Source organism: Microchirus variegatus (genome assembly GCF_963457635.1).
Source record: "Microchirus variegatus genome assembly, chromosome: 8".
In the NCBI taxonomy this organism is placed as follows: domain Eukaryota; kingdom Metazoa; phylum Chordata; class Actinopteri; order Pleuronectiformes; family Soleidae; genus Microchirus; species Microchirus variegatus.
The window spans coordinates 8,562,962-8,573,301 of record NC_139809.1 but is presented as its reverse complement, the minus strand read 5'-3'; the positions used below and the strand labels follow the sequence as shown (position 1 = coordinate 8,573,301).

General features: G+C 40.2%; 1 protein-coding gene across 1 annotated transcript; it reads right to left on the bottom strand.

The window, feature by feature from the left end:
- Positions 1-3,207: 3,207 nt before the first annotated feature.
- snupn (snurportin 1) lies at positions 3,208-9,920 on the bottom strand. The gene is made up of 9 exons (XM_083893224.1): positions 9,848-9,920; positions 8,267-8,431; positions 7,784-7,967; positions 7,396-7,500; positions 5,307-5,403; positions 4,838-4,935; positions 4,593-4,670; positions 4,108-4,188; positions 3,208-3,963 (listed from the first exon to the last, which is right to left on the bottom strand). Exons 2-9 carry the CDS (start codon positions 8,422-8,424, stop codon positions 3,649-3,651), a joined length of 1,116 nt encoding a protein of 371 aa, XP_083749350.1. The 5' UTR covers positions 8,425-8,431; positions 9,848-9,920; the 3' UTR covers positions 3,208-3,648.
- Between the last annotated feature and the right edge of the window lie 420 nt (positions 9,921-10,340).

The following is a 10,340-nucleotide window of genomic DNA, read 5'->3' as shown; positions in this document are numbered from 1 at the left end:
AAAATTTATGACAGCATGACTCGAGGAAGAGCTGAAATTACAGAACGCTGGATGTAGTTTTTAGGATAAAGAGGTGAACATGTGATTGTTATTATTTTCTTAGCTTCAGGAGACAAAGAGTGCAACAGCTTCCAAACACGCTACCTGTTTGCAGTGACTTATTCAGGGTATAAACAGTATAACAGTATATATATTTTTTTCACACATTTGGAGCATTTATCTATGAATAATGAACACCGACAGGAAGTTGCTTCTAGCCATCTGGATTTCAACATACATCTATATATATATTTTCTTTCTTTCTCGTTCTTTTTGAGATTAATACCAGGAACTAAGACCCAGCCGTGGAAGGTCAATGACTTTCAGAAGAAACAGATCTGCTCCACTCCCTAGAAGTCTTGTGACATTAGGGTTTTTGATAGAGATCAGAGAAGAAGCCTGAAGTAAACAGCACACACTGCACGCATCAGCCTGTGTGTGTGGGAGCCTCTGAAAAAGTGTTACTTTGGACTGACGTGTGCTCAGTTCCTGGAAAGTGATCCGTGCTGCTGACTAATAGCTGAATTCTTGCAGAAACCACATGCCTCAATGTGCTCTCGCTGACAGAGCCCAAGAAGTAGGTGAAGCTGAATGTGTGTGTGTGTGTGTGAGAGAGAGAAAAAAATGAGCATTATTTATTAAACATCATATTTAGTAAAGTCCCTCAGATCCAATGGCATAAGAGGAGACTTATCCTACATCTCTGGGGAGACTTTAACCTGATGAAAGTCAAACCACATGCAGACGTGTGTCTGAAAACATCCCTAAAAGGTGATAGTTTAACCAAAAAAAAAAACAAATACAAAAAACAACACGACTTGTGTTCAGTATTTGTTGTCCGATTTTTGTAGAATGTCGACTGCTTTCCATCAGCTCGCACGCAGAAGGTGAGTCAACGTGTTACTTTTTTTTTTTTTTTTTTCACCTGTCGATGTTCCGTGTAGGTGGCATGAACTACACCACCACAAGAGCACGACGAGGGGAAAACAAGAGTTATTCTTTCCAGCGAGCAGCGGTGGCTCACACACAAAATGAGCCTTTTTTTTTTTTTTTTTTTGCTGTTTGCCGTTTCTGAAGAAAAACAGCAGTGCACTGTTCTGCATTAGTGTGCTTCCAAATTAAAAGTCTGTGTATTAAAATGTGCAATTGTCCTCAATTTCCTTTACAAATCCACATGCAATAAAATAAGCACTTTTTAAGTCACTTTTCCATTGTGGTCCCTTTAGCACTCTGAGACTCATGGTCCCCATTTCCTGGCCTGTCTGGCTGCATCATATATCTTATATTGTATAGTCTTAATAGTTTAATTAGAGTATTTTCCTGTTTTCTTCTCATATATTTCGTTTTATTCCATCAAGCTGCCAAGGGGGGGCAATAGATAAATTAGCAAATCTGACATATTTACATGTTGCAATGTCCCCCACTTTAAAGAATACATTTAAATTAAAAAGCCTTCCATTCCAAGCATCGACTCGCCCTCGTATTTTTGAGGCCTTATTCAAGATCGGTTTGCAGCAACCACTAAGTGTCTCTCTCTCTCCCTCACAATTCATTTACACATCAGAAAACAACATACATTACAACAACCATATAAAGAAGTTACGAAACAATGTAACAGTTGCAAGATGCAACCAATTAATGTTATGGCCACTTTGTGCAGTTGCTCAGGGCAACAACCACAAAGTGCTTAATCCACAGGCCGGGGCTGCCAGAGCTAATGCACTGAGCTAAATCAAACTTAAATAAGCTCGGGGCCACTGAGCATCGAGTGCAGTCAGGAGGGGGCCAGTCAATTCAAATATAGTCCAACTTTAATAGAGGTGGGCTTGAAATGATATAGCAATATCACAATATCTGTGATGATATATCACAGAGTTTCAAAATAAAAGTGTTTATAATCATGTGGAACAATGTATAGCTCAGAATAAAACCTTATTAAAGATGTAAATTGAATCTATTAATTTAAAAATAAACTTTAAAAAAACAGCTGCATGTTTGAGACCTCTGAGCTAAATGCTAATATTAGCATACCAAGAAGCTCACAATAACATTGCGATTCAAGTAGAAAAGCACTCGGAGAGCGCAGACCTCCGCCAAGGCAGTTCAGTGCCTACAAGATAACGATAAAAATAGCGATAGCGTCTACAATCACTTGTTCCTGGTCCCATTTCCTGAAAATTTCATCCAAATCAGTCCGTGACTTTTCCAGTTATGTTGCCAACAGACAGACAAACAAACTCCGGCGAACACGCATACCTCCTTGGCGGAGGTCAATAAATGCAGAGTGACACAGAGTGTCACTTACGTCACAAACGTATCAAAGAGGCAAAGTGCTAGTGATAAACCATAAAAATCCTGCCATTTATATGCACCAATCCCATGAATGAGATTTAACCGTGTAGATTTTATCCCCAACACCACAGTCATGGCCGTCAGTGCAATCATTTAAAAATATCCGACTTAAAAGCAAAGTAATAGATGAGCTGACAAAGCCGGGCCCTTCACAGTCTAGACTAGAAGTCTCAAACCAATTACTTACACATCCAACCTCGGTATATCAAAAAGTGAAAGCAGAAAACATCTCAATTATGATACAAAAGAAAAAAGTTAAATCAGGTCAACTGCCTTCCTCAGATAATGTAAACTACCCGACACAATAAAGATCTCGTAACCTAAGGCAGTCGTAGGCGTTCTCTCTCAGACGATAATGTTGGCACAGGTCACTGAACAAAGTTCACAACCCTGGCTGCCAGACAATCCACACATCTTTTCCTGTTGACGGTTTCCTCCTCGCTCTTCAGTTATGCTAATGGCACAGTGACCTCAGTGCAGAGGGGAACAGGTGCACGTGAATTCTGCTGGTGAGAGGTGGTTACATCAGTGACTCATATCTCACCGTATACTGGAACAACGTCAGCTACTCGCAGGTACACGGACAGTGCTGTGAGAGAAAGCACAATCAGGTACATAGTCACAGGAGTATTATGGTGTACATTAAATAGTGTATTTTTACATTTTATCCCTACATTTGTAGTTTTCAGTCTTTGTTTTATGACAAAGCCAAAATACTTAAGATTTAAGTTAGACTTACCTTTCGTAAAATCTAGACTAACAGATAATTCAATTAAATACCTTCAAGAACACAGTCAACAGGAGTACTGTCGGATAAAAAGTTTTTTATTTAGAAATAAACATGTTAAAATACCTTCTCAACAATTTTAAACAAACTACATTTTTTAATTTTAAAAAATAATCGCTACTGCTGTTCGGCAAGATCACAACATCGGTCTGAACAGTCAGCTCATCTCACCTTACAAGCGCGAATCCTCAATAATCCATCACAGCAGCTCACAGACTAATGCTGCTCATAATAAGAGTTTTGGCGAATAGACGCGAGGAGACGAGATGTACTTTTCTGTACGCGAGATCAGTTTAAAGATCGCAAAAAGTGCAGAGCAGCAAAATAACACTTGATCAAATACTTAACTGCTGCACGCTCTTACTCTTAATTGCCACTGGTGACCTTATCTGCAGCAGATAAGAAACGACGTCAATGTTTTAGCCTAAAATAAAAACACATGCAGCATAGCTCTTTCTTCAGCGTCCCACTCAGTCCTCCATGTTTGCTTCTCTTATTGGCTTTTGAAAGTTCGGAGAATCGCCACCGTCCTGGCTGGGCGTAGACAGGTACTCTAACTCGTAGCCACCGCTTCTGTTGGCCGGGCGGACTTCGCTCGATGTTTTCTTGTGTTCCAGGATCTGCTGTAGCTGGTGGCTTGCATATTCAGGCTTTGTGGTGAGGGGTCCTGCAGGGACCTCGATACCCAGGATGTCAGTAACCATGTAGGGGCGAAGCCAACCAACTAGTGGGGTGCTGCCAGGAGTGTAGTGGGTCTGTCGGTGGTAGAAGAGGAGACCGTCCACCTGCAGCCACAAATTCAGAATTAGACCAACTGAGGTATAATGTACACTACATTTAATATGTTAATGGACTTATAGTTATGGGACTCTGACTCAGCAGAGTAAGGTGTTGAAAAAAGGGTCACAGAGGCAAAGATTTGTTCTTACGTTGAAGCTGTACTCAGCTGCCAGGGCTTTCTGAATGGATTCTGTCGTGCAGTCTGCGCTTTGGAGACTCACAAACCGAAACTGTTGGATCAAACAAAGTCAAGAGCACCATGAAGTTATGATTATTATAATTTGTCTACAGTCAAATAGTTTGCAATGGTGAGATCTAAGCCTGATTCTGCATCTCATGGATTGGGCAACACTAATACTTGAAGTTCACTCAAGCTCCATAATCTTCAAGATTTGTGTGTAATAATCATTTTAGTCTGTAATTACTCCCCCAATGGCATTCATTTTCCCCTAAGGACGTTTAGGTTCAAGTTCAGAGCTGCGTTTTTCCCCACATGAGGGGAAAAGGTGCAGCAGCAGTCAAACACAAACCACCAAAAGCACAAGATTAAATAAACATGTCTCAAGCAACAATGCCGAGTACAGAAAACTAGGGTAAGAAGTGCAAAGACACTTTTCCGCTGGCTGACACTCACAGGGTTGCGTTTGGCGATCTCTGATAGGTCGTCCGTCTCCTGGACTTTGGATTGAAGCCAGTAGAAACGGAACTCGGTCTGTTGATGAGGAAAAACAAGTCCTGTAAACAAAAAACTCCTATTTCCAATCCTGAGCCAATGAGATGGGCAATATGGTCAAAATGCACATCTGTGGCCCAGACGCTGTTACTTAAGCAATTAGACAAGCATTCCTGGATCGCTCTAGGACTCGAGGCCAGTCTTACTGGGCAATCGTAGACCGGGTGGCCTCTCCAGCACATGACGTCCAGGATGTAGTATGTTCTGTCCACTTCGCTGTATATGCAGTCCAAGATTGTGTAGTCTGCATCGAGGAAATACATGAAAACTATTTACAGATGTGCAAGAGTAAATTTCCTTAATCAAAATATATTACTGACGATATAAAAAGGGTGAAAACCATGACTATAAATATGCAACGACTTAAACCAGAAGTTTTCCTCACTCAAGGAGTGAAGGAGAGAGTATGTTCAACTCTATACTGGGTGTTTTAGTTTGTGTTTGTGGTGACACTATGTGATGCATTTTATATCATGAGTGATGGAGGGAAAGCGCAACACTACCTTTCTCATGGAATAAAGGTTGTGGACAAATATAGTTTATTACTTTGTTGGTGAGACCCTTTTATGTCCATTTTAGGGACAACTGTCCTCCAGATTGATGCTGCCCACTTACCTTTTCCCATGGCAGAGTTGTGTCGGTTCCCACCAGGCAGCAGGGAGGGGAAACGGTTCACACAGTAACCACTTTTAGTGTACGCTGCAGTGGAACCCTTCAGAAAATAAAAAAAATAAAACATTCAGGAACAGAAGACGATACGTGATGAAAGAGACAATAGCTTCTGCTTTGTTAGCTTATCCATGCAGCATCAGTTAAACCGGATTAGATGTGCCATCTGCCATGTCTTTATACAAAAATAGAAACAACATAAGAAAAAAAAGAATGTGAATGAGTTTTTCTTTCATAGTATTTCTAATGATTGGCCATATGGTCATCCTTATCTATATGTAGCTATGTAACACATGGCTTTGAAAGCTGACTTGAGTAACATACATCCAGCTCTAAACCTTACACTTAGATCTACATGATTTACAGTACTGATAGGTTGATGATTTGGATAAATCTGTAAAGAAATAAAACAAACAAAATAAAGCAGATATCTATGTGGAAGCATTAATAGTACAAGTATGATACTGAATTATTGCCCTGCCCTATTTTAAATACAGTATATCAATGTTTATATTCATATCCTGGGGTATTATATTTAAGCATTTACCTAACGTTCTGATTTTATTTGCAGGAGTAATGAGAAAAATTGGGATCAGCTTCATCAATACAATAGATTTCAGTCTAGGTGATTCCCACATTCATCAGAGTTGATGCAGCAAAAGTGACATGAAGCTCCCACAAAGCTACAGGAACTCTGGTAAAGTTGTCTTCTGCAGCACGTGTTCCTTATGTTTAAGACAAATTCTCAGTTTCCACTTGGCAGTGGAGTGTCACAAATGTGTTATCAGCGAGATCGAGTTGTGAAATATTGACGGAGGAGCTGGTTGACTGTAGACACAGTCTGATACTGTAGATGGCTGTTGCATCACAGGGTGTGGAGTGTTAGTGGCACTACAACAACACAGGTTTGTGTGTCCTGATAGAGAGGAAAACCGCAGGGCCAGTGTGACAGGATAGGCATGTTGTTCCAGTTAGTAAGTAATCCACATCTCATACTGATAAGTATTTCCAAGCATTTTTAAAGACTAATAAACTGCAACACTAATTTAAAAACAAGAATAACCCCCCCAAAAAGAAGTAAATATCACCTTCACCTTTGTGACAAACTTTGTTTGTCTCACTTTGCCCCAAAAGAGGTGAAATGTTAGACAAAAAAGCAAAGCAGAACGTCTGTTGATTTAATTACAAACATGATACATATTTGCATCAGCGTGTCAACTTCTCTTATTTCCCATTGAGTACTGAGGCACTGTGGCTCCATGCAATATGCAATATCTATGCAAAACGTGCATTTGAAACTTCTCATTTTTCAGTTTCCTCAACACTTCATTTACAGCACCAAACCCCTTTTGTTTTTGCATTATAGCATTACATCTCTGTAGTCATATAGAACTGTTTATGCAGCTGCACATTTATTTGATTACACTGGTTCACATAGCGACTCATGCTCAAATTACACAAATTGCATGATTCATATGGTACTCAATTTGCACGTTACAAACATAAATTAACATCTCATGAGCATTATTATAATTAAATCACTTCTGGTTTCCTGCTTTCTCTAATCACACAATCGGGGAAAATTCTTCCTTTTCCCACACGTTATTAAGACTGTGCGAGGTTGTTCAGAGAAGAGAGATTAACACAACTCAACTCATTCACTTCGATACCAGGAATGCACCAATTTACAAGAAATTGGTGTCAAGAGCAGCAATCCTGACAAAACACTTGTTCAGTAAAGCTGTGACACTGCATTCAAATGAGAAGAGTCTGCCTCTGTGCCCCAAGTTAATCAATTCTGGAAACTAGTGTGAGACTTTCCATGAGGGCTGGAAGATGACACATCAAAATCAGCAGAGATGTAAAGTGATTCAAAAGCCATTAAGACGTTGGTCACAGAATAATTTCAACTGGTTCTGACGGTTTTATATGCAGACAATTATCCACATGGGGCATTACAGTAAATATCTTGTTGAAATTAGGACTGCAGCAACAGAACATGTAAAACAGTGAAATCGCAGTGACAAGTTCCTACCTTGGAGGCAACAATCAGAGATCTTTTCCCCACAGGACAGACGACCATCAGCCAATCAGCGTCCAGCTCTGATGGTACGTCCACCAGCCACTCTGACAGCATGAGCTGAGAAGGATGCATATCAACCTTTATATAAGCAACAAACTCAGCACTTCGTCTTACATTTGAATGAATTAAAAAAATGTTTGTGTGTAACATTAGCATGATATTCTTTATTTGTATTTTACAATCTGATGCTGGAGAGCAGGGCTAGTTTTCTAGAAACTGAGCTGCCATCTGCTGGACTAAAGGAAGAATGCAACACAATTATAGCAGATCAAGCTATGTGGTGTCCCTCACTCCATACATACAATACATACATCTGGGTCATAATATTTCAAACACTGACCTGGTTAGCATAATGTTTTGGCAGCTTCCTCCTCTCAATCTCCATCCCTTCTTCCTCTGCAGTGCCATTCTGCTCCTGTTCACCCTCCTCCAGCTTCTCCATGTTCTCCTCCCCATCACTGTCTGCTCCCGTCCAGTCCCCATCAGCCAGACGCCGCGCATGGTTGACATAGTTTAACCTTTTACTGAGACACACAGAAAAAAAATAAAAATAAATAACCTGACTGAGAAATGGATTTTTAAAAACATCCCCTGTGGACTAAAAGGTGCACTAGCTGTATGTATGTAACTAGTAACTAGAAACAGCAGAAACCAGATGTGAATCACGATGGAGTAAAGGCCTCCAGGTCACCGAGAATATAAATGCAGCGGAGACCATTTACACCGCAAACAAAACAGAGGCAACCGGAAATTTAAGTCCATTTTCTCTCTATCTAAACAAGCATTCTTAGGACTGGACTGGATAAATAATAGAATGTAATACCTTTTTTGTAAGTCAAGGAAGCGCCTCCGCCTCTCACTCTGCTCCAGGATGCTGTACTTGTTCTTGTACTGGGCCAGCCGAGGGTGGGGGGCAGCTGTACTGTTGTGCTCCTTGGACACAGCAAAGCTGGCCGAGAGAGCTCGGGTCAGGTCATCCATGGGGACTCTGTAAATCAGCGCAAAAGTAGCTTGTGAACATTTGTTCCCTCTTGCCGAGAATCATTATCCCCTTCACTAGAGGCCACTAAATACATGATTAATAACCCTGAACAGGCAACATAAGATTTCAACAACCAAGTCAGGGCGGGCCCCATAAGATCACCAGTTGCTTTGTGCAAGCTGCCTTTAGACATTTCTTTCCCTGCACTGGGGGTTTTCCCTCCAACCCCCAGCAATCCTCCAATAGTAATTTTGTAGTAGAGTTGTGCTTGAGGCAAATAAACCTAGCCCATAAGTGTAGCCCCAATTTGCTCAGTCTGATTTTCAGAGGGTATTCTCCCACTGCACCAAGTAAGACTGGGAAAAATGTTGGAAAAGCTCTACAGTGGATTCTCAGGGACTTTGCCTGCACCCTGTCCAGTTTGCAGAGAACGGATTAAGCAGCTGCCCCGAACACAAAACTCTCATAACCTTACCACTGCCTTTGATATTTCAAAGTACTTGTTTCAAGAAAATAAACCAACTAAAATAAAGCTATTCGAAACCATTCTCTCCATTAAAGTACAAAGAGCAGATGTTAATGCTATGGGCTGATGTGAAGACCAGGATGGATGTTTTCCTTTTAAAAAAAAAAAAAAAGTGTCATCACCACTACATGCTTCTATATTACAAACATCCTAGCATCCCATATGTAGTAATAGGGACCAAGGACATCCCCCAACAAAATATAAAGAGTGTTTAAACAGTTCATAGCTAATCATAATCCTGGTCTGGAGTTGTATTAGTCCCAGCCTCCATTGCACCATTGAGCTCTTTCATGGTAAGAAAAAACAATTATGAATGCTCTGGAAAGCCTTCACAGACATATTTGCCTTTTTCTTTACTGTTTATTGCTTTAGAAAAGTAATTTAATTGTGACTAGTATGAGATTGTATATGCAGTTTTTAAATTATTTTTTTACTAACTACAGTGTGTATGGGGTTTGTCATTATAGATATCTACAATTCAGTTTCTGATATCATTAGGACAAGTCACAATTCAAGTTAATTATGACCAGTATGACGTTGTACACGTTAAGTCATTCTGACGAGTAAAAACTTAATTACGGATATATGTGACGTAATTTAGACCGGTTAAAAACTGAATTACAAATACGTGTCACTGTAGTTTTGACTAGTAGGTATGACGCAGTTTGTTTTGGATGGTTTAACGCAGTAACTTTCCGAGAAGATACCAGTTCATTTTAGCAGCTAGCATTAGGCTAAATGTTGTAGCACACAGTTGTGTTTACGCCGACTCGACAAACGCCGCGTTACCGTTTCTGTTTTATCAAACACGCATAATTATCGACCTCGTTTTAATAACTGTGCAGTTAGTGTGGACGGACAACAGCGGATAAATCATCAGCTACTCAGGTAGATACCTTGGACGGGGATGGTGTTAGCACGGCTGCTGCTCCTTTAGCTGAGGCGTCACGCTGTCATCTTTCCCACCACACGCAACATTTAGTTGGCCGACCAACAGCAGCAAACTATCCCGGGGTTCCATAGAGCAGTTATGTACACAGGGAGGAGACATAAGAATAGCCCCCCAAAAAGTACATATATTTATTTTAAACTTCTCATTTACAACACTGTAATCTTGAGATACGCAAGAATATAAACAACACTTACAGCAGATCATGCGTTATAAAAACATATGGAAAGATGTACATTAACAACAACAAAAAAAATTAAGTTAAAATAAATAAACACATGATAAGACTTTGTGAGGCCATTTTTTTGTACTTTGGCATATTTTGATTTCATAAATTTCAGGGGACATGATCATTATTTGAAGCCTTGTGGTTTGTATTGTGGTTATTCTCAGTTCTTCCTGTTGAGGGCGATGTTGAGTTAACTTCTCCTCTGGTCGAA